General features: G+C 33.2%; 2 protein-coding genes across 2 annotated transcripts; one reads left to right on the top strand and one right to left on the bottom strand.

The window, feature by feature from the left end:
* Positions 1–101: 101 nt before the first annotated feature.
* Positions 102–17812, top strand: LOC140040572 (ubiquitin carboxyl-terminal hydrolase 8-like). Its single transcript, XM_072086607.1, has 17 exons — positions 102–254; positions 1706–1835; positions 2273–2417; positions 2569–2654; positions 3142–3293; positions 5216–5378; positions 8118–8265; positions 8473–8626; positions 9249–10551; positions 10903–10975; positions 11107–11237; positions 11472–11688; positions 12147–12380; positions 12903–13045; positions 13641–13801; positions 15561–15649; positions 16220–17812. The coding sequence occupies exons 2-17, from the start codon at positions 1732–1734 to the stop codon at positions 16265–16267; spliced, it is 3351 nt and encodes a 1116-aa protein (XP_071942708.1). The 5' UTR covers positions 102–254; positions 1706–1731; the 3' UTR covers positions 16268–17812.
* A 1095-nt stretch (positions 17813–18907) lies between these two features.
* On the bottom strand, positions 18908–25235 carry LOC140039318 (carnitine O-palmitoyltransferase 1, liver isoform-like). Its single transcript, XM_072084923.1, has 17 exons — positions 25186–25235; positions 24901–25055; positions 24348–24473; positions 23981–24192; positions 23757–23842; positions 23557–23661; positions 23205–23336; positions 22749–22803; positions 22498–22627; positions 21753–21880; positions 21347–21546; positions 21095–21230; positions 20673–20744; positions 20378–20538; positions 19919–20072; positions 19515–19625; positions 18908–19207 (listed from the first exon to the last, which is right to left on the bottom strand). Exons 1-17 carry the CDS (start codon positions 25233–25235, stop codon positions 19019–19021), a joined length of 2202 nt encoding a protein of 733 aa, XP_071941024.1. The 3' UTR covers positions 18908–19018.
* Positions 25236–26071: the final 836 nt, after the last annotated feature.

Raw genomic sequence — 26071 nt, 5'->3', positions numbered from 1 at the left:
GAATCAGAACTATATTATTGTCTAAGCGAGATTTGGCGTAGTGATTGGTCCAGAGGGGTCAAATCATGTGAAAACAAAAAATCTTAAAAATAAAAATGGCTTCGACCGATACTATACTAGCCTAACTAAACTAAGCCCTCTAGGCCTACTCTATCTAGCCTAGGCCCAGGCTAGATGTTTTATATTTGTATAAAATCTTGGTAGATGTCATTTTGAATTGAAAAGAATTTTTATTTTTGATGTAGGTGAAAAAGGTAAGCATTTAGTTTTATTTAATTGTGTTAAATTTATACGTTTGTTATGATTTTGATGAGACTCAAAATCAAACTCCTCCCACCACCAAAACCACCACCACCACCACCAAAACCAAACTAAACGGGAGAAGTAGGGCCAACCTCAGGCCTAGAATTTGAAGCCCACTAAAGTAGTACAGTAGGTTTACTATATAGAGCCTAGAGAGTAGTACTATAGTATTAGTCCACCGCTAGCTAGGCCTAGTATATGGGGTCTTTCTGTTCTTTGCTTTTTGATAATAATATATAGTATAGTAGGCCTACCCTAGGCCTAGTCCTATACGCCTAGTCTGAAGTTTGCACTAAATAAATTGGAAGAAGATATAATTAATATATAGGTAGGCCTAGCCTAGCTAGGCTATTATAGGCCTAAATGTACAAAACGTACAATTAAATTAATTAAATATTATTTTAGCATGTATTTTATATCAGAAACGGGTGATACCAGGACCACCGGGCGAAGATTAGCATGACCCTCTAATAAGGCTAGATTGTTTTGCGTTAATGAATATCACACCACATCCACGCATTATGTATGCCATCATAATATTCATTTTTATTTTCTGACTGACTTATTTCCTATACTGTATATACAGGGCCATAGCCCCCAGTACAATTGGTAAGGTTTCGACCTGACCACTTTTTAACGGAGGCCTTTGATATTTCCCCAGTGGTTTGAACAGAGATTGTTCCCTTTCCTTGTGACTACATCTGATATGTATATATATATATATTCCTCTAAATAATCTGTCTAAAAAAAAAAGACACGACATCGATGGGGTTTGCTTAGAGATCCAAACAAAGTCTTTTCAATAAATACGCCTGTTTCACGAAATGGAAGACATCTTCGATCGATGCTCTGTGTGCAGGGAAGCGTAATCAACAGAAATAACATAGCACGGCCAGCATAGTTTTGGAGGACAAGTTACTTAAAAATTTGTAATTCCTTAACTTTTTACTGTAAACTTTATGAAAAAAATTGAAAAATTGCTTGAAATCCAATGGAAAAAAGATGATAAGTAAAAGACAGTGTATAAGCATAGGCACTTGTGTGTGACTTGTCACTTTCTTTTTTCCCCGTTTGAATTTAGGCGATCAACAAAATTTGTCTTATTATTTTTAATAATTCAGTAACGTAGGCTAATCATTTTACAGTAATTTTGTTTCTCATACTGTAAGTCCCTCCATTAAGAAGTTTATTTAACATGGTGTTCTGAAAACGCTACATATGTTATTTCTGTTGATTTTTTTCCAGATTCTATTTAATTTTTTCAAAGGTTGGCTTTAAGTATAGGGTTGAGAATGAGAATAAAATAAAGGTAACAAATTTGATTCTAAAATGTTTTGTTCCTCTGTGTCGTTTTTTATTATGAAATATTAATGTTAATTTGTTATAATGATTATATTTATAGATGTTGTATTAAAGTAAGTATCCAAGATGCCAGGAGAGATCAAACCAAAGTCATTGTACATTGCTGAAAGCATAAAACAGCTCAATGAAAAAGGAGAATGTGACCTTAAAAAAACCACATCGATCAAAGGGTAAAAAAATAGATATTTTAGAGACAATAATTAATTTATTACTTTTTATCTAAATTTAATATTCGACCCGAAAGGTTTAAATTCAGTTTGATTTATTTGCATCTCATTCAAAATAAAAGATTATGGATAAATAGATTTTAAAACATAGCAAACAAAACCATTTAAAAATCTAAGAACAAAATCCCAAACTGGGACTTATTTCAAATTATGTTGATGAAAAAAATAATAAGCAAAACAAAATGGAAAGACATAAAAAACAATATATTTAATACTGGTGAAGATTACTATAACTATTACAACAAGTTTTTTTTTTTTAATTGTTCTAGATTTGCATTAGTGCAATTTATGCATGTACAGTATCACAATGAAATTAGCCATATCCTACAGTAGCACCCAGTTATCATAGCAAAATATTGATTGACCAATTTTGTTTGTAGGTTGTGTACTACAGCTGAGAAAGCATATCAAGAAGCTGATAAAGCCAGCAAAGCCAATGATGAGGAGCGGGCATATGTTCTCTTTGTCAAATACATGAATATTTTTACTTGGATCAAAAAGCATAAGGAATACATTAAAGATAAAGTAAGTTATTTATTTAAGAATAATCCTTTTTGTTTTTATTGTACAGATGTACAAAAATGCGGAGGATTGTGACATTACGTTGCAAGAATACTTAAAAGTGAAAACCCTTTTTAAACAAAACATGTTTGAAATTGTTATACTCTCATTTCAGGGATTCTATGATTCGTTACTGGGATCGAAAAGATTTGTTAAAGCTATTGAACAGGCTGAACAACTGCAAGAATCATTGACCAAAAGGTACAATATATTGTAATATTGATGTGAGAAGTTCTGTATGTCATATTATACAGATATTGACTGCTTAGAGGTTAAATATAAGATTTGACATCCCCGAGGGAAGGATATTATTACAATATATTGTAATATTAATGTGAGAGTTCTGTATGTCATATTATACAGATATTGACTGCTTAGAGGTTAAATATAAGATTTGACATCCCTGAGGGAATGATATTATTACAATATATTGTAATATTGAGAGTGAGAGTTCTGTATGTCATATAATGTATTATTTTGATTTAGAGATACAGAATACATATAGAATGTTCAGTGCATAGGTTTTTGTAATTATATATGTGAGTTATATATGATATTTATTTGATTTTTGCCTTCCATACCTGTGATCCATTGCAATAAAATATTTATGATTCAGGTACAGTAACATATGTACAGGGAATGGTCAAATTACTATATGTTGGTAATTTGTATACTTTACTATCATCAGGTATGACAACAGAAAGCAGGAAAACCTGATCAAGGAAAAACAAGCCAGTGAAGAACAGACAGAGAGGGAGAAAAGTAGGTCTGAAATTGAGAATGGAGTAAGTGACAAAGAAGATACACAGACAGTAACAGATGTGTGCAGTAATGTTATTGGTATGTGTCCATCCTTGATATGTATGACATTACAGGAAGAGCTAATTGAGGTCTAATATAAATGGGCCAGTCTGTACTGATCGCAACATTTATGACAATGCATAAGCACGAAATCCATACTCTTGTCTAAACCTGAATGGTCAGAACATAACACAAGTGACTAACACATGGTTCAAATTCATTATTTTAATTGGTCAGACGCACACCATTCGTTGTCTCTAGAGAAATTTGTCTAACGTTTTTTTAATAAACTTAGCTTTTTCTTCCGGCTGCCTGTGACTTTAAAACTTTAGAGTTAACATTTAATTTTGGGTCGGATTGTTTAATGATTTTTGACATCTTAATTGTATTATGACATTAAATTTCATTTTTTGATGGGTCTGTTACTTGGCACCTGGTATTAATTTATTGAATCTACAGCTGAAAATCTTACCTTACATTGAATTCATTTATAAAAGAGACATTATTCTATCACAATTATTATTTTTTTCTATTCTTTTTTTCTTAACAATCTTGATTCATGGCATAGTACAGTAATAGTTAAACTGGAATATCTTACTCTGTCTTGTATGGTGTTGATAGAATAGATCCAAGCCAATTCCAAACAACATAAATTGTTTAAATATCTTACTTTCAAATGCTTAAAAGAGGAATTTTTAAATTTATTAAAAAACTAAAAAATATCTATAAAATAAACTTAACCCAATACCAGGACTCTTAAGCCCAGAATTTATTGGTAAAGAGTTGCGTTGTATATAAAAAATGTTTGGTTTTTTGTAAATGACTATTAAAGTAATTGTAACCACTTCAAGAACATAAACAGTGTAATAACAAACATTGTTTACTTTTCAGTTCTCTCCAATGAGAGATGTTGTTCAGTATTAGCAATTAGCCCCATAATTAATAAAAGTTTTAATTACCTTATATGAACATGATGATGTCATATCTCTACCATATTTGGGCATATCACTACCCTATTTGGGAACATCACACTTTTTTTTGTCATCAAACTAGTTTGATAGTGTGTGTCTTTCATCAATGTGAACTCATATGAGGCCAATGTTTATACAAAATATTGGCATAAATGATGAGCATGTATTTTTTCCTTAACACTATCAGTGTTTAGATCTCGGGAAATAACATTTTGTTCAACAAATGGCAAAATTTTCAATTGTCATTCAGCTGTGACAATTTGTTGTGTTAATGAGACTAGAATTGGTACATCTTTGGTATCGGCATTCACCTGTTGGCCTACTTAAGCAGATGTTTTGGGAAATAGGAGGGCTACACCTGGCTATCATTTCATTCATTTGTATATTTAATGTCATATTTTATTACTGACCCAAACCACTTCAATGAATATGACTTGGGGCAGTCTGCAGATACTGTTTAGCATTTCCCTCACTTTCTTGGATAATTTATTACTTTGATATGGACAGTGTCAACGATGATTCAATGTTTTATCTTGTCAATGTTACTGGATAGTATAATAATATATCAAAATAATATAAAATATCAAGCAGGAAACACTAATGAACATTTTGAAATATAAAACTGTAAAAACGTTTTTTTTTAAATTGTTTTTCTTCAATTGAATTATTGAATTATACTTTGCTAACTATTTTTTTTTTGCGCAATACATTCAATGTAATGTGACTTTTAATTCATGTAATTAACACTTTGAGGTTTTTCCGTTTGTTATTCACTGGGAAACCAGCATTTTTAGCAGATTTTAATTAATTTCAAACTCATCTAAAATCACAAATGTCTGATTTAAACCTATTTGTATAATATTAAAATAAAGAACATGACAAGATCTTTCATCATGTTCAACAAACCAAATTTGTTAATTTAATGGCATTAATGTTTGTTACCCCTTTAATTAAAAACTCAAAGTAAGAGTGTATTACTTACTCTTTTAGGAGTGGATGGAAAACTCAATTCTTTTGATTTATATCACTTGCTACATAATGATAACCCATCCTATTTGATAATTGATGTAAGGACAGTAGAAGAATACAAAATGTCGCATATTAAAAATGATAGCTGTGTCATCAACGTTCCAAAATCTGTGATTACACCAGGGTAAGTACATATTCATTACCTCCGCCAAGGAGTGTGTGTGTTTGTTTGTGTGTCTGTGAACAGCCTGGAGGCCACAGTTTTTATCCGATTCTAACCAAATTTGGACACAATGATCTATGCCCAAAAAGCTCGGACGAGTTCGAATTTGAGGGGGAAAGGTCATAGGTCAAGGTCACAATTATCAAAAAACTATTTTACTGCCTAGAGACCACAGTTTTGATTCGATTCTCACCAAACTTAGCCACAATAATCAATGACACATCATATAATTGTGGTTAAATTTTGAAGGGTCAGGGTAAAAGATCAAGGTCCACAAAAAAAAAAAAAATAAATAAATAAAAAAAAAAAAAAAAATAATTAAAAAAAAAAACCCCTCAGTGGGGCTTGAACCAGCGATCTCAACTGTGAGAGGCTGGATACATAACCATTACACCACACTGTCATCCACAACTTTGTAGTGTGCAGTTAACATATTTACACTTAGAACTATCCCTAATAAAAAAAAATGTAAAAAAAAAAATATTCAGGGGGCATTTTATGTAGGGGAATTTTACAGTAGGCGGAGGTTTGTACTCTCGGAGTACCCTCTAGTTTATTAATCTTTTTATTTCAGAATGCCATTATAATGCTCAAATATATCAACAGTGGTGTAACGGCTATTAGCGCTCACTGGCTAAAGCTTATGGAACCCATGTGCAGCGGACTAGGGAGGAGGGGGAAAGGCTAAAAACGTCTGAGTTTAGGGTTCCTAAATCAGGAGTCTCAGGCCTTTTTCGTAACAGCACTGCACACTGTATCCATAGCATTCATCCAGCAAATAAATAACGTAATTTAACGACGAAAGAAGAAACTAAGAAAGCATCGCACAAAAAACTATACCTAGTAAAGTAGAAAAAATACTGTACACTCACAAATAAAGACAAACAATTATCTTTTAATCTTGGTAAAAAAACTTATCTTAATTGAACATCTAAAAGTAAACTTAATGTATGGTCACCTAGTATAATTCCATGCTTGAGGATACACTAGGACATTTGTAATGCACTAATATAGTAATCCCACCTCCTAATTCTTGACAAATTTCATACCAAGCCCACTGGGTAATTTTATGGTAGTTAAAATAATAAATTATGAATGAACTATCTATGTGCACTACATCCATTATGCTTGGTTCCTACTTAAACGCAACACAATGATACTTTCGTGGTACCTGTGAGGCCCTGAAGGCCGCCCATACGTATGACGTATGTAGTTGGATAGAAAGAGAAACAACGTGCGTAGACCGCCATATTGTTCGTTTGACTTGAGTTGTTATTAAAGTTAGTTATAGCACATCTTTGTGTATAGTTTTATTATTGTGGTATTGACGAAGCAACATACCCAAACAGTACCTACGTCATTGCGTTGCATCCACGTGGGAACCAACCTTTAATTTTGCAATTAAAACCATTGGGGCGAACATCTGGTATGCAGGAGTAAATTTGATTGGTCAGAGGCAAATATCGTTTATGCATGACTTTCGTATCATAAGCGTTGTTCACTAATCTCGTACCTTGATCAGTGTCGTAAGAGGTGGTTTCCACTAATCTTTTCTGGTTCAGACCTATGGAGTTGTATGCCGCGTACAATACCAAAGGATAACTCTCTAGGTCTAAACAGGCCATTAGTACCGTTTGCATAGGTTTAATCTGTAGGTCACATTGTGGGATCTTGATATCATGAATGTTGTACAGTACTAAAAAGCAGAAAGGCCTGTATCGGGTGCATTCATGAATGGTGTACAGATCTAAAAAGCAGAAAGGCCTTTTTTTCGGGTACATTCATGAATGGTGTACAGATCTAAAAAGCAGAAAGGCCTATATCGGGTACATTCATGAATGGTGTACAGATCTAAAAAGCAGAAAGGCCTTTTTTTCGGCTACATTCATGAATGGTGTACAGATCTAAAAAGCAGAAAGGCCTATATAGGGTACATTCTTGAAATCTTTAAGTGAAACATTTACATAGTCTAATCTGTAGATCACATATTATGGGCATGGTATACAGTACTATAAGAAGGTCTAAAGAGATGCGATCGAGAGACTTATAATGTAAATTACATAGGTTATCTTAATCTTTTAATGGTGTGGAAGGTCTGTAGGTACATGGTGGGGCCCTGGATATTGGCTTAAAATTAATTTTACTGCTTTGTCATTGATTCTACTGTACATTGACATTTTTTTACAAATTAAACAAAGATGACTTTATTTTATGTAAGTCATGGTACTTACTCATCCCTTCCTATGTGAACTGGTCAAATTTTATGTCATTTTTATTCTGGATTTTTAGTCTTAACATTTTTTTTCGATGTCATTTTAAATCTCATTCAAAATGACCTGCCATTTCATGTATTGATGGGTTCATAGTATTGGTGTTGTTCATTATACTGGTTGAGTGGAAGCTGTTTGCTATGACATGGACACTGCCATTGGCTAAATAGTTTGACAATATACAAAAATGAAACATTATTTTACTATATTATGTCACAAATTTAGAGAATTAATATCAATTTATTTATACAATAATATTATTAATTAGATTTTGTACAAATATGGTATATAAGTAATTTTATAGCAATTAGTTTTCCACATTGGAAAATTCTGCTTTTTTATTATTTGAAAGTTTTAAAATGAAAATATTACTTATGAAAGGAAAACAAAATATGAAATATAGGATTACAGGTATATATTTACTTCTTAGATGCACAGTAGCTGTTATAGAGTGTGGTCTACCTGTTGAAAGCAAACATCTATGGAACAAACGAGAGGAAGTGGATTACATTATTTTAATAGATTGGTATAAGGCCCCGTCATCATCAATAGACTCTCTGAAAGATGCCCTATATAAGGTACATTTTGCCAGTAAATTAATAATTTGTTGTAATAATTTTCATGAAGATATAAATTACTTTTTTGAGTTATATCATTCCTAATCTTGATCCTAATAACGGTCTTGTATTTTTTAACATTTTGTTTTGTTTTCTTTTTTTTTACCATTATTACCATTGATATTGATTGATATGCAAATTTTAAGTTACTACCTTTTTGTTTTACAGTGGGATTCATCAGTAACTCTAAAAAATGAGCCAATCAAGTTACAGGGTGGATATGATGATTGGTTGCTTCGTTATCCAACATTTACCACAAATTCAAAAGTTACACCTCCAGTCATGGAGCAAAACAGCTCACTCAAGACCAATGCAAGTTTGTGTAAGATTGCAAAAATTAGTTTATGTATATGCAAATTGAAAAATTATATTGAACTAAATATGTTCAAATGGAATAAATTAAATTTTTTTACTGGAAGAAGGTATTTTAGAACAATTTTTTAATTTAACAGTAAAGTTAATAATTTAAAATAATGAAAGAATGAATTTAATTTTATGTGTTTCTTATTTTATTTTAACTTTTTTTATTTTGAAATTAGTTTGCCTGAAATAAATGCCTCAGAACACTTTTTTGACCTTGTCAAAAGAAGCTGACAATGAACTAGTCTCTACATTCTGACACTTTGCAGTACTTTGCAGGAATTAGGCCAATCCACCACCACTTGAAAACTAATCTATTTTGTCTTGATTTGAACTAAATAATATCATTGTAATGTCCTGAGTGATGTCTGTATGACAGTTTGATTGACAGGTATAACAGGTGTAGAATTCAGGCCAACCTCTCCATCAAGTTGTTTTGTAAAGTAACATCCTTGGAATTCAAGTGTTCTAAGCCACTTTGTTTTAAATTTAGAATTGTCAGTTTTTCTTCAATCTTAAATAAAATCCATTCATAACTAAATTTAAAATATGTGTTAAATGCTTTATATTTTATTATAATTCAGTGAATTTTGATTTTCCAACACTGGAAGATGATGAACCAAAACCACCGGAGCCTGCCATAAATGGTCAGCATCATACAAATGGTGTGATAAATGGTCAGAATACAGCTATTGTACAGAATATGTTAATAGCTGACCGAGGAAAGCCTACTCCGATTATTGATAGGTCATCAAAGCCTAAACCAGCTAACCAAGCAAATATAGTGGTTAATGAGTCACCCAAGCCGGTTAGTGGGTCACCAAAGCCTGTCAGTGGACAGAGTAAACCTTCACAAGCAGCAGTATTTAGTAATACTGAAAAGCTTGATGTGAAGGTTCCACCAGTCATCATTGGTGCTGGAGATGTTACTGAATCTGTTTTGCAGAATCAAGAAACTCATTCTGTTAAAGAGACAAAGACTACTATCCCGCAAGTCAATCGATCTTTAAAACCAAATTTGGGCACTACAGAACTTGTAAATAATGTAAATGAAACGAGTACTGTACAGGAAGACATAAAACCACCAGAAATAGAAGAACATAAGGAAAATAAATTAGAAGTAAATCAAGTTGACGAACAAATGCAGTTGCAGGAAAAAAGATTGAAATCACATAAGGACAAAGAACTTCAAGCAAGATCAGAGCTTGACAAACTTAGAGCAGAAAAAATGAAATCGGAGAATTTGGAACAAAAGAAAACAATTGAAGCTATGGAAGAGAAAATCAAAAACCTGGAACGGGAGAGAAAACAATTTGAGGAAGAAAAAAAAATATTAGAAGATAAGGCAAAATCACATGAGCTGGAAAAGAAAATGATAGAAGCAAATAAAAAGAAGTCTCAAGAGGAATTAAATGAAAAAAAAAATGAACATAAAGTAGTAAACCAACAATTGCCTTCAAATTGGGAAAAAAGATTTGATGAAAAAAGTAAAAAATATTATTACATCGATCATAACACAAAGAAAACATCTTGGACCCCTCCTAGCAACTATCCTGTAAACTCTAGTATACCACAAACTGGCAGTCAATCAAATATGCATGTACATGTTCAAGACAAGCCTAGTAGCTCATCGCCTCAAGACCAACCTAGTAAGACTCCCACACCTACATCTTCCCCAAGTAAAGCTTCCCTTCCGGACAAGAAGTCTACTCCCAGTAAAGTTCCTTCTCAAGCTAAGCTGCCAAGTTCAACTAAGGTACAACTTCAAGACCAACCTAAGCCTAAACTCACCAGATCTATGTCATCTCCAAACATTGCACAGATGGTGTTTGATGAAGGAAAAGCATCAGTTACACCTACGTTTGATCGAAATATAAAACCATTACCGTAAGTATAAGGAGTTAATAATTTGATATACTTTTGTATAGAAAAAGAAATATTTGTGATTCAGATAATTTGATAGGTTTTTGCGTGCCATACTGACTCTGGGTATAATTCATATGAGGTAAGTTAAATTGTTTTGATATGTTTTTATAAGCCCATCACTTTAGGTGTTACACAAGTTTGTGTTCTAGGGGTAAGCTGGCAGATTCGGTGTATGCTAGAACATTCCAAAAATAAAAGTAAACCCAGTTTTCATAACGTAAAAAGTGGCCTTTCTCAAAGAGACAATAGTTTATATGTCGCATACAGTTTAAATAATGAAAATAATATACACATACATTTTATTTTTATCAGTTCAAGTCGCATCCAAGACTCCACTAAACTTGCGAAGAGTAATAGGAATTTGGCAGGTACTTATGGAGGAATGGTGAGTTCATTTATGTCTAATATTGTTGAAAGGGAGCTGAAATGTAATAGAAAAACAAAATAAGTTTAATGCATAATTTTACTTCTACTGTTATTATTTTTATCTTATGATCTTGTATGTATTGTTTTAAGGGACCTGGCCTTACTGGTTTACGTAACCTTGGCAACACCTGCTTTATGAATAGCGTTGTACAGTGCCTGAGCAACACCAAGTATTTAACTGATTATTTTGTCGGAAATATTTATCAAGGAGATATTAATAGGTCAGTATCATAAATTGAGTTTATCACATGGCCCCCAGTTTAAACGATACTCTAGTAGAAGCATTCTTTTGAGACACTATTAACGTTTTCAGAACAAGGGGAGATATACACTACAGACGTGACAACCTCATTTCTGGAGACATCCATTTGTTGGATCCCAAAGTTATTCCTTTCATAGAAGTTATACTGTATGTGTCTTCAGTGTTTTGCTATACATGATTTATATTATAACAGGCAGAATGTTTTGGGTCGTAAAGGAGAAGTTGCTGAAGACTATGCTGTGGTCATACGAGCTCTATGGTCCGGTCAGTATCGCGCAGTATCGCCACGTGATCTTTCCAACACTGTTATCAAATATGTCCCACAATTCAATCAGAATGTAGGTCATCACCATGACTCCCAGGAGTTTCTAATTTTCTTAATGGATGGATTACATGAGGATTTGAACAGAGTAAGTTTTATTTGAGGACGGTTTCTTGTTTCGAATAATTATATATAAATCTTAAGCTCCTTAAAGAGGAAATTAGTTTGTCATTCATTGAGAGCAAATTGAAATATTATTATTATTGCATGCGATATGACCCACAATCGTCCAATCAAATGACAGGAATTTATTTAGTAGATGTTATAAGATATAATATAGGGCAGAGCTTTTGTTTTCAATGTATTCAGTCAGTCCATTTTTTTTATGGGTATTGTAACACAACTGAATAAGCTTATATTTATTATTGCACATTTCTCTTTTGTCTTCTGAAATATCTTAATCATAGGTTAACTGCAGAGCTTTTTCCAACAACTTAAATCTGAAATATATAGAAAAACATCTGCAAAAAACAGAATGTCTTTAAGTAAGGTATTCTAACTTAATATTATTAGCATAATAATCTTATTACATTATTATTACAACAGGTGAAGAAAAGAGAATACGTTGAAGAGAAAGACAATGATTTACCTGACATACAAGCCGCAAACCTAGCCTGGAACAACTACAAGCGCCTTAACCAGTCCATATGTGTGGAGTTATTCCAAGGCCAATACAAGTCAACGGTACAGTGTGAAACATGCAAGAATACCATGGTCAAGTTTGATACTTATATGTACCTTTCTTTACCATTACCCACAAAGAACAAGTGTTCCTTAAAAGTAAGTTATAATTATGTTTGGGTATAGTACAGTACAGTGAACTCTTAACCTATAAATTAGATAAAAAGAAATTCTGATTTTATAGCTCCATGATCTGAGCGGAAAATGGAAAGATGTCCAACACAAAATCCTGTTGCTCTCCCAATACTGGACACCCTTGGGCTGTGTGTGTGTTTAGTGAATTGTAAAAAAAAGGGACCTTTAGGACCTCAAGAGAAGTTTGATTGTGGAAGAGTTTCCAGTGTTGAGTCGACTGTAAAAATAAGATATTAATATTTATATATGTAAATATTGGCTCTACCTGACCTTAAATGTATTTTTGTGTAAGAAACATGCAAAACCATTTTTCTTGTGTTAAATCACAAGCAGTCCAGAATCCAGCAAACCAAGTTTGTGCTTGGTGATAATTGAAATGAAACCACATTCCAAGATGGAAAACTGGTTGCATTTTTTTTATATTATTATCAATGTTTGTTTGTACAAATTTGGAGTATATTTATAAATTAATACTTTTTGTCTTAGCAATGTCTGGAACATTTTTCTAAACCTGAAAAGTTGACTGGGGACAATGCTGTGAAGTGTACACGATGTAAAGTGAAACGCAACTCGATTAAAACCATAAAGATTTGGAGCACTCCACCTGTTCTTATTATTCATCTTAAACGGTAATTATTTAACACCTATTTTGTTGTTATCCGTTATTTTGTTTTTGCACTGGTAGTGTTATTGTCAAGTTTATTGTTTCAAACAATATAATATAAAAGTATACAGAACATTTGATAAATTAAGTAATACTATTGTGTGAGGACGCATTAAGCTCTGTCTACACTATCAAACTTTATGTGACAACAAATGTGATGTGCCCATATTTGGACACGATGATTTCATATTATCACTACCATATTTGGGAATTCAATTCAATTCAATTTCTTTATTGCTGCAAATGCCATCAAGGGTTAATATCCGCTTAAACATACTACATCATACAAACATATACATATTTACATTTTTTTTAAAACACATAAAAATTATAGTCATTGCTACAGTTCACTACCATATTGAGCACATCACACTTTTTTTGTCAAACTAGTTTGATAGTGTAGACAGAGGTTGGGTCCTCCAAACCATGATACAAATACAATATGCCAACACATAAATTAAACCATTTATAGTTTATTCCTGGTCTGCATAAAAGAATTATAATAATATAACTTTATTTTTTAATTTAATATTTTTTATGCCGTTTTTCCTTGTGTATAGGTTCTATTTTGAAGGTCGTTGGCGTCAGAAACTACAGACCAATGTTGATTTCCCGCTGACGGACTTGGATCTTCTTCCTCTAACTGTTGGACCTAAGACCAGAAAGAGTTACTTTCTATATGGGGTCTCATGTCACACTGGTGGCTTAGATGGTGGACATTGTAAGTACACAATAGAAACATTACATTGTTTTATGTAATACACAAGAATTGAAACATAATTTGTAGGGTATGGTATTATATTAACATATATTATATATACTAGATGGCACGCTCGCTTCGCTCGCGTACCATCTAGGTCGTGCCCACAGATGGTTCTCGAATACACAGTATTTCCAGCGAGAAAAAAATGGAGATTTCAAATGTACATAGGCCTACTGCAGGACTAAAATACATTGTCGTTTACAGAAACGAATAAATATACACAATGATTTATGTAGTCAACCAAAATTAGCACCCTGGGAATTACTTCCGAGAGAGAAACAAAATGAGTCAAATTTATTTATTTGGACTCATTTAAACAAACCCAATTTGTGTTTTGTAAGTAACATTAAGGGTTGAGGGAGGGGGGAAGAAGATTGGTACAAAGAGGAAACATTTTAAAATATATTCTTATCCACTCAGTAACGAAATATTGTGTTTAATGTTTTATAGGCCTATAAATAATATACCACTAAATACAGTAAAATATTTACGATTTAATACTTTGTTAAAACTCTCACTGTCATAGTCGATTGAAATAGTAAAGTACATGTAACGATACACCACTACGACGTTTATATATTTTTAAATTATTAATTAATACAAACGTTGAGAAGCAACTGTCAGTAATAACGTTTATTTATTTGTATATTATATGTTTATAATCTAACAGTAGGGCCTACCCACACTCACAGTAATAAAGTTTATTTGTATATTTGTTTATATTATATCTAACAGTACCAACACTCACAGTAAGAAATTTGCGATTCAAATTGCGATCAAAAGTGGTTACAGCATTGCAATACTATTTATGTTTATTCTCCAAGGGGGCCCATAAATCTAAATCTATACCTCTATGGTTAAACCAAATAATTTGGAATGTTCCATTCATCACAAATCAATACATTTGTAAAAACGTATATTACATGTATCAAAATAGCATTTTTTAAAGAAAATCGGCCTGTCTTCAACATTATGATACTGTACTCGAACTGTTCAACCGGTTTTCAGCTATTAAAAACAATTATCGTAGGAGGAGATAGGAAAATGCGAAGTGTCCTCGTATTATTGTGTGCGGGTATTTTTCAAATTGACATCCATTAGACAGTGTATACCACGATCGGAAAACACCCCTATTTGGGGCAAATCGTTGAACCTAAATTCGTTTTAATCGTCAATAACTAATTATCGAACTCGATTTAATTAGTAAACAGGGTTACATCAGGTGGTTAAAATCAGTACCGAAAGTACGAACCAACTTTATATACCATCGAGTAAACATTCTAGAAATAACGCGCGATTGACCGAATTTTGCCCTTACGTAAATTTATATATAGATGAACGGAGGTTAAAGAAAAATGTAGGATTAGAAACCCCGTATTTAATCTTTTTATATGGGGGTTCCTTTTCACACAAAAGGGGAAAAAATCAGCTAGTTGGGCCTATTAATACAATTACTTTTATAAGGTTTATCGCAAATAGCTTCTACAATGCATGATGGGAAGGGTTTGGGAGCAAACGTCACGACGCGTACGTACAAATAACAAATCACGTACGTACGCGTTGTGACGTTTGCTCCCAAACCCTTCCCATCATGCATTGTAGAAGCTAATTGCGATAAACCTTATTGCTGGGGTCTATTTTGTAAAGGGTGCAAATCTACCTCAGCAGATTTAGTAATGTTGATATAAGCTTTTTCTTTTTTATTTCTTACATTTAGACACTGCTATGTGTAAACATCCTGGCAACAAGAAATGGTACAAGTATGATGATCATGAAGTGTATGATATGCCAACCAGTAGAGCTAAGGTATGTGTTATTGACATAAAATACTTAATTTGTCTGCCTTTATTAAGTAATTAAAAGGTCATCTTATCTGTCAAATTATACACCTATACTGTATTATTGAATTTGTCCTTTGTGTCCTCCAAGCTACAATTATACCAAGATCAATTTTTATCACTGGCGTCTCTAATATGCCTTATAAACTACACTCAATAAATTTTATAAGCATGTTTGTTAGTTAGGGCAAATATTGATTTTATGCAACACGTTGGAATACGGAGCAATTTAAAAAAAAAATAAAATAAAAGCTAAAAAAAAATAAATTTGGGTGGTTTGATTTGGTAAACTGGTAATCATGATGGATAATGACTCTGTGGTTGAAAAGTACCTGTCCTTCCTCTTCTGTTTCATGATCATAAAAACTTGTTCTATACACATTAGAGTTGGAACCCTGATCCGCTGTTTAGATTTCCTACTAAAATAGAATATTCCTCTACTAAAAGTGTAATAATGAAAGTAATAAACCATTTAATTATGTGAAATTTGGTAAATGGACAACATGATAAATGATTTCTTTCTCGTTTATAATTACAGCAAGGATCTGCGGCATATATTCTATTCTACTCTTCTCAAAACTGGTAAAAATAATATGTTACCAGATGGTACTGTACATAGTTCTTATATTTTGGGGAAAGATTAAGAGATGTAAACATTTTATATGGTGCTCTATACATTAAAATGAGGTGTATTTCATCATAGTTATTTGGCTACTGCTTAAAGTAGCTATGATTTTAAAGAATGTACAACTTGTATTTAAGGTTATTGGGGAATATTATAGTGTGTGTATTATATAAAAATCCATCATTTATTTTACCCAAAAAAAAAACGTTACTCAATTCTGGATAGTACTGTATAACATATTCATTCCTAGGCGTACACGGTGTATGAATTATTTATACAGTGTCGGCCTACTATTCATCACTCAGTTTATGCCGCATCAACAGTTTGCTTAATATACTATTGTCGTTGCTGAATTAATTTTTTTATTACAATGAAAATAACTTTTTGCATATTCACATAAGAAGACTGTCTTGTCATTGGTAGTATAAAATTGATGGACTGATTCCATGCAGTGGCCGCAAATACTTTTTAGCATATCTTTGATTTGAATTTGAATTTTGAATTTTACAGCATCTAATTGTAAAATTGAATAGCTTTGGAAAATTAGTAGTAGTACAGTATTTGCAATTAAAATCCTTCCTAATATGATGTCATCTACTTTTGAGAATGCATTTATGTCGATAATGCCATTTAAAGCTAAATGTCCATCACTAGTACTTTTATTGTCAAGTTTTGTTTCACACAACATAATATAAAAGTATACAGAACATTTGTCAAATGTGATGTGCTTATATATCGACATGATGTCATATCAGTACCATATTTAAGCATATCATTACCATATTTGGTAGACACTTTTTTGTTAAACTAGTTTGATAGTGTCAGCGCTTCTGCTAGAATCGATAAATGCCATATGTAGCTGAATGTAATGCATATTAGCTATTGTAGTCCAGGTTATAAATGGCGATTTGGCTTAATATTTGTATAAAGAAAACATTTTTAGCACATTTGGCGTGTCATAACAAAATAGATCAAAATCCTGCAGGTAGAAACAATAACTTTTGTTTCATTTAACTTGAAATTGTTCAAATAGGACCAATTATAGTAATTTTTTAACAAATTTCGGTATCACGGAAGAGGTGGGTACAGTAAGTGCACTCCCATGAAATTTGGTATGCATATAATTGGCTGCAGCCAGTAAATTTAGACCTTGCATGTTTTGTGGGACTTTTGGAACAATTTTTACATTTGAGAACACCCAAAATATAAACATAAAGTAAGATTGTAACTTACTCCTAATCTCATTTGTCTAAAGCAACAATTCATTTTGCACAAACCTGTTTTTTTTTTTTTTTTATAAAAGAATTATTTATTTTACAACTCAATATATTTGTATGATATAGAGAAATACATGTTTGGCCTGTCCGAAATGCTTACACAGTATACAATATATAACCATTTTTTGAAATTCGTTTAAAGCTTAACTATTCATGTATATAGAATATATGTAAATGTATGGTAAATTTTTAAATGCAATATTAATATATAATATATCTGTGTGTAATTTAAGGCCTACGCAAAATTGGTAATTAAAAACAATATTACAAACATATGCGATTGGATATTTATACTTGTGATGCATTAACATGCATATACTCTATTGGCAGACTCTATGCGTGTCGGTTATTGGTTACCTATCGTCATGTGACAGAACACTTTACTTTAGTACAGATCTGATCTGGTGAGTAGGCCTACAATGGTTTCCGAATCGATGACGATCCCAAAGTAAAGCGTGGTTCCCACTAGAACGAATCACAGCAACGTATTGACACAAAGAACAAGTGAAATAACTTGATATAATCACAAGTGGGAACCGACGACGCAACAGCGCTGAAGAAATTGCAGGTTTGATTTCATACAGGCGGGGGAAAACACAATTATTGGAAGGGCATTTTGGTAGGTTGCGTTACCATGCGTCGCTAGTGAGAACTAAGCTTTATAAAGACGCCACTGATGTTTTAAATCAGTTAAAAGAACGCTTGCGGTACCAAGATATCAGTTTGTTTTTTAAAAATTGCATTTTGTACAGTATATTATTCTTTTATTGTCAAACAAATACACATTACATTAATTACAGAAAAATATTAACAAGAACTAAAGCGTGGTTCCCACTAGCGACGCAACACAAGGACGTAACGCAACGCAAGTAAATTGATCAATCACAAGCGATGGCTTATTCGCTTGTGATTGCTAACTGTCTATAACTTTGCTTGTCATTGGTTAAAATGCTTGTGTTGCGTTTACGTCCTTTCGTTACTTTCTAGTGGGAACCAAGCTTCATTAAAAAAGATTAATATTGCTATTTTTAAATTATATTATTTGTGAGGAATATCAGCCATGTCGGAAGCAAAAACAGGCGTCTCACTGCTCATGTTTTCTATTCACAAAAAAAATCGCAAATCAAACATAGTTACTACATACTGTATTTGTAATATAGTGTGTAAAGGATATAAAAAGAGAATATTTACATATTTATATATACATCTAAAGAGGTTTACTTAAACCATATACAGCAATATGGACTCTTTGGAATATATTGCTATTGTGATCCAGTAAATTGTATTGGAAATTAGATGGATAAACACTATCGGTGAACATTTTCAAAGTGTCCGTTTATGTCCGACTCTTTTCTCAGTTTGTGGATTAAGTTTTTCTTCGGTTCGTTACGAACAGAGTTTGATGTGGTTTATTTAGACCAGTTCGGAAACGTGTTTAACCTTCCAGTAACTGTCGCATGTCTTGGAGAGCAGTAGATATTGACTCAGAAAACCGAGTTGAATTTGTCTCCGGACAACTATATTTTGATGCTACGTGGATAAATAATCTGGAATCTTCTGGAAACATGTACGAGACTCCGTACCCTTGATCAGATGTCGGCCCAAAGCCTCCTCCTGGTGAAGCCTGTCAATGAAATAATGTTGCGATTAATGGAAATTTCTCATTCTTTGTCAAGGTTAACCAATAATAAATCCAGTAATTTGTACAGTAGTCGATACATACTATTTTTGGAACGTTTGATTTTATTCAGGTGATAGGCCCTATTGTTATTTTATGTTTGAATTTCGAACGCTGTATATCAAACCCTCCTTTTAATCATCTTTTTGCCTAATGTATAGTGTTCTATTGAGTTTACGAAAGGAGATTTTGGGTAGCATCGTTTCTTTAATTAAGTAGGTTTAAATTGTCATAGCTAACTTTCACTACTTACCCTATCCCGTGTTTCCATTGTAAACGGCGGTCGGTCGGCTTGTCCTTGTGGTGTTTGACTCGTTGATAGTGTGAATGGGAGTGATAAAGCATGTTTTAAAAAGGGGCTTTCCTGAAATATTAAATGATACAATAATGTAAAACGCTATATGAAATATACCAAAGTGCACGTATGGTCAAATATATAGTAAGTACATCTAGTCTATTTCATTTTAGTAAGAATTACTAAATAGGTGAAGGCATGTAAGATACCAGGATGTGTTTAGAACAAGATAAGTACTTTTTAATCATGAAGAAATTCCTCCATGGTATAATGTTTCTCTCTTTACTTTTGTATTTGGTGACTTGTATTTCAGTTAATGTTATATGTAGACAAATAAGGAGTTAGAAGTTAGATGCACTAACCTGATGGATAGCCTTGCACATGATGTATAGAGCAAAGAGATGACGGTCACATCCCTTCCCTGTCATACTTTCCTTGTATAGTAAAGTGTGCGTATCTGTTGCTTTCTTCAGGAGTGAAATTCGTTCTTTTCTTGGGTGATTGTTAACCATCGCCCTATAGTTTTTATAACAAAATGATATAGTTAAACATTTCCCACTAGGACGTAGACGCAATAATCAACGCAAAGTGCTTCTCAAAGTTAAAAGCCATAACGGCACCCTTGGGAACGTGCCTGAACTCTATCGACACAAACCCATCTTTCATTTGGGGAAAAATGTTCTTTTGCGTACTTCGCAACTTTGGGGATCCGAAATTGTTGATTATTTTCGTCGTTGCGTTGTGGAAGGATTTTTTTCTAGTCGGAACCAGGCTGCTTAATCAATTAGTGGCACTTCGCTTCAAACCAAATATGAACTTACTTGACGAATTCAACCGACTGTGAAGTGGCAGAACGGATCGTCTCCGTTCGTCCATGTAAGTATAGACGGGTCATTGATGATTCGTACGTAAGTGGTGTCTTTCCTGTCTCTCGGTAGTAGGCCAGTTGAAACGCAAGTTGAACATAGGCGTCCGGACTCACCTGTTAGAAATAACACGTGTGAATTCTTGTAAAAATTTGCAATGAATTGCAGGTGAAACAGAGAGGTAAAGTTTAGAATGGTTGGATAACAGAATTGTCAAAACATTGATGTTTGAAATGAGCTCTATGTTTACCTTTTGTTTCTTCATGAATCCTTTGCCGTATTCATCAAAGTTTGTTGATATGGTGTCGAAGTCTTTATTGTTCTGTATGCAAAATATACGTAATAACTTGTTAATATGCACTTGGTGTCTATAATCAGCCAATAAAGCTATTTCTACGTACTCCCAACATGGCAATGTGTATAAATAGGATGGAATAAGAAAGTCCCCATTTATACATTAGACACTTTCACGACATTTAAATGGTATCTAATCGTTATTCTAAAATTCAAAATTAGGTCCCTTAATGTAAACTGCATTCTTATTACTGCTGCTACTACGTGTGTACCATGCCATAACTCCCACCAAGCTATAATGCCCAATGCAAAGGAATTGAATTACAGAAGTACATTCTCTCCTTCAATTTAGAATGTGAATTTTTAAATTATTCCTACCCTTTGTATAAAGTTGAAGGCACGTTTAGTGTGCCAGTTGAGTTCCTCGCTCATCTCCCATTCTAATAAAGTTGGTTTAGAAGTTACTGACTGTTTAGATGGTTTGCAGTTGCCACTGTCATCGTAACTTCCCAATCTGTGAATGTATTAATAGTTAAGTGAATTAATCTGTATTCGTGCGCACTATAGCCTCGAATGAATAGTCCAACTGTAAATCTAATAAAACAAATCATAACCATTAAAAAAACCTACTCTCTGACCATTGCCCATTCTAAGAAATGAGCAGAGACTGGTGCGTCTGCTGGTGTATGTTCTGCGTTGACACAAAATTTACCGTTTTCGTAGAAGATTACACATACAGATTTGTCGAACCAAACAGTTTTACAGTCGCCTGTTATTGAGAATTTACCCTGTTCTGTCATATCCTTGGGAGCACGTTCATCAAGTATTATCTATAACAAAAATTATATTTGTTTTTAAATGTCATCTTAAGACCCTGTCGATTCGCTGATTCTACATATTAGTTAAGAGTTCAGTCTATATTATATTAATAGAACGTGGAGTAAGATTTACTACCTTACTTACTTGTGTCCCCATTGTTTTACTAATCCCATAACCCGAAATTAGTTGCCTTCTCAAAGTAATATCGACTACTTACATAGAAAGCTGCGCTTTCCACTGTGCGAAGTATTTCTTTGTTCGATCCAGATGTAAGGTATTGCTTTCGAACTTGTGACCAATCAGAACGTTCCATTCCGGTTAGCGATGGTATTTGTGTTGCCTTATCTATGTTAATAGAAGAGTGAATTGAAAGGTCAAAGGTTACCAAGTTAAATCACATAATAGACTGGACACAACCTAAAATCATCGACAGAGAACCAGATACAAACAACCGACGCATCAGAGAAGCCATCTGGATCCGCAGACGAGGAAACCAAATCATCAACAGAGACGAGGGCACCCACCAACTCAGTCACGTGTATGACCCTGTCATTAAACAGAATAGGCCCTCTAGAGGTCAGTCTGTTTGATGATAGATCGTCATTATTTCTGAAGAAGCTGTCCGATCAGGACAGCGAAACTGTCAAGGTTAGTTGTTACTAATTATTGGTTTGGAAAAAAGAATATTTTCAACATACTTATACCTACAAACCAGATGAACATTTTCAATCAATTATTTATTTGTTTATTTGTTCAGTTATATTTATTTATTGTCAGTGAATGTCTATAGTCTTTACGTTAATTACTTGGTTACACTGTATGTTGATCCAGAATGGTTAAGGTGTTTAATGATCAGGAGATACATTTCAGTAATTATCCTTTCTTACTCCTTCGTTTTGCATTCAGCATGTTTTAAAATATTTGGTATGTTCTTGTGTGTTAAAGTTTAAATAATGTCCTACCTTGATTACTATCTGCATCTTCAATTATCCATTGAATTTGATCCTGAAATGATTTCGGCGAAAGAAGTTGACCAGAGCTATCAAAGATATCCAATTTATACATCACACCTTTCCTGTTTACCACAATGTACTATATAAGAACGACAGAGAGTGATAGGATTTAGTGAATGTATTTGTAGTGAAAAAAAAAGATTTAGAATAGTAACAATAACGACCATTAACTAAAATAATTCATTGAGTTGTAGGCCTACCTTAGAATCAGAAAATTTGGTGTGCACTAGTTCATCAATTTCGTCACCGGGAACTCTATTGAAATATTTTGAATAAAGTGTTAAAACTGTCAGCAAAAACTCTGATTCGGTGTATTAGATCTTTAATAAATACATATACTGTTACTAAAGCCTAGCCTAGGCTATCAAACTAGTTTGACAGATTGTCCAAATTTGGCAGTATAGGACATCATCATGTCCATATATGGACATATCACATATTTTTGTCACATAAAGTTTGATAGTGTAGACAGAGTTTTAGATATGTAAAGTAAATAATGGGCTACTCCACACCCTATCTCATCAGAAAGGTATCTTGGCCTTTGCCAAAAAAGGTATTATTGTTTAATTTTATTAATCAAATATATTTAAAGACAAAAAGAAAGGACAAATTTTCAACCAATATCCAATTTGGAAAATTTAGAAAATAAAACCAACCTTGTTGTGCTGAATACGCGTTTGTATTGGTTCATACAGAATGGAATGGCGTTTCGAATCATTGTACCGGGCAATTCACCATTTTCGATCATTAGCATAAATAACAGATTGTAATGTATTATTGCACCCGCCCTGTAAAATAAAACAATATGACGATGAATTTTGATTGGTAACAGGGCTACTTCGAATATACTGTATAGATAAATTGTACGATACTGTCAATCATTTGACAATGAGGCCTTAGGCTTACCTATTTCAATTTTATTGATAATTTGAGTAAAGTATATGAGTTAATTTAATATTAAACACTTGAACTATTTATCTAATGAAAAAAAAAAATGACTGAATTTACCTTGCACTTTGAATGTTTGTTGGACGATCAGTAAAGTTACCAAAGCCATAGTAGTTACTATTTATTGGAAGAGGCGAACGAGAGGCTAAATATACATACTTTTCCCTGTTGAAAGAAAAATGAAACTTATGAAAATATTTGTAGCATAAATAGAAAGGGGAAAAATATAAATGATTGGTGAAACAATAACACGTTCTTACCACCAGTCCGACACGAAGTTAGGTGACCACCATGCCTTCAGATTCAGCAAAAATTGCAAACTTGTACCCAACGTTTTTGTAAATTCCTTTAACATAAGAAAACAAAATTCACTTTAGTTTTTTGATAATTCTATGTATAGGCCAAACAATACACGAGTCATTTTCGTTTATTTGGTAATTATTCATGTACAGATTTTGTGAAGTAACAAAACATAAAGAGTTACCTTTCCTTCTTCCTTCAACTGTTCATATTCTTCCTTGCTCAGTACGGGTTTCACTGACTTCATAAACTTTCTTATCGTGGAGCCTAGGATTGGTACGGGCATGCGCGGAAGACTAGACTGACACGAGTATGTTGAAGGCGTCCATCCTCCCAATACACGGACAATTAACATCCAAGCAACGGTCCATTTAGAAACATTCTTCGGAGGTTCATCTATAGTAATAATACGTATTATTATTATTGTCGTTTTACAGAACGCCTATTGCATTTTAGACATTCGCAGGTAATAGTACTTTTATTTCGCTTTCTTCGCAAAATGCAAATAAAAAGTCTAAAGTCTAAACTTGAAAAATAGTAAGCATACTTACATAGCCATCCCTTGTAAGACAAGAATAATCTTAGGAGGAGCTTTCGAATGTAGAGAAGAACAGCAAACATCAAAGTACCCAGTACAACGGATAACTTCAGCTGATTTGCGATGGATGTTCGATCATCTTAAAGAAAGTTAAAGAGTAAAGAGTGTTAAAGTGTTAGGCCTACATCCTTTGGCATGAGCCTTCAGAGCCACTTCCATCTCAGGCATCCAGAAAGATATACGACTTTCTTCCATTGTATGAACAATTCTATATCTTACCTTTATATGCGTACAGGTAATCACCAACTTTACAATCTTACCTTTATATGCGTACAGGTAATCACCAACTTCACAATCTTACCTTTATATGCGTACAGGTAATCACCAACTTCACAATCTTACCTTTATATGCGTACAGGTAATCACCAACTTCACAATCTTACCTTTATATGCGTACAGGTAATCACCAACTTCACAATCTTACCTTTATATGCGTACAGGTAATCACCAACTTCACAATCTTACCTTTATATGCGTACAGGTAATCACCAACTTCACAATCTTACCTTTATATGCGTACAGGTAATCACCAACTTCACAAAGTAGTTCACGCCATCGCTCCAAAAATGCCACCTTTGTTTCAACTATCGTGAAAACGACCAATATCGAACCCACAAGATCCAATAGTGACGAAGGCCAAAGAAAATTACGAATAGGCGTCCTGAAATTAAATACAATTATTTGTACAGATATAAAAGAAATTACATTAAAACACAGTGCCGTGAACTCGTTTAAACTCTGACTGAAACGATAATATCGCAATTATCTATTTTAATTGTTGAATTACTTACAGCACACGATTTCGAAATGGTAAAATTCGCTTATATTTTATATACGTCATCTTGAGAAAAAAGGTTTTGTTCTTTTAAAATGTTGTAAAATGTGAAACCATCTGTCTGTAACTGCCATAGAACTATGAAAAGCAATTACAATATTGCATTTTATTTATACATGAGTATGAGTGCAAGAAACACGCATGCGTAAACCTAGAGGGGCGGGGTATGGATTTTCAAACCCACTTAAAGTATCAAGAGATGGTAGAGCTTAAAATAGATTTATATGCTAAAAATACCGACAAGAAACTAATTATTAACTCACTATCTTGGGTAATGTGGCGGTCAAGTAAATAATACATGATATAATTATAAGGTAACTAAGCGATAGACAATTAAGGAATATGGCTGCAGCATGATTGGACACAACTCAGAAAGGGAGTTATATTTGCTATATATAAATATATTTTTTCATCAAATGGGGCGATTAAACAAAATCAGTATCTGGGACTGAACTGGTCAACAACCTACAAATGGTTTAGTTTATTTATAGAATAGAGCGGTAGTTAACATAGGTGCTTCAAAAGATAAAATGTGTATATCTCCATTATCTCTGGTTCGGAAAGAATCGAACCAGAGTCAATAGGATGTGTGCGGTTTCTTTAACTACGGTTAGAGTCGTTTCAAACAGCTGCATAAGTTCCCTGGTAGGTTGTATTTAGGGCGTTTGTTGAGAGTTGAAATGGTTAGAAAAATAGTTATAAAATAGTCATAGTATCATTTCTTTTTTGAAAGTGTTGAAAAGACAAACTAATGCATAGTATACTGGTACCTAACTGTTATCGGTTTTATTACCTAATAATATTTGAGTAAAACATGTTTAAATACCTCGTATTGAATCATT

Source organism: Antedon mediterranea, chromosome 2 (assembly GCF_964355755.1).
Source record: "Antedon mediterranea chromosome 2, ecAntMedi1.1, whole genome shotgun sequence".
Lineage (NCBI taxonomy): Eukaryota > Metazoa > Echinodermata > Crinoidea > Comatulida > Antedonidae > Antedon > Antedon mediterranea.
Note: the sequence above shows the minus strand (reverse complement) of the source record. Positions and strands in the feature narration are given on the sequence as shown.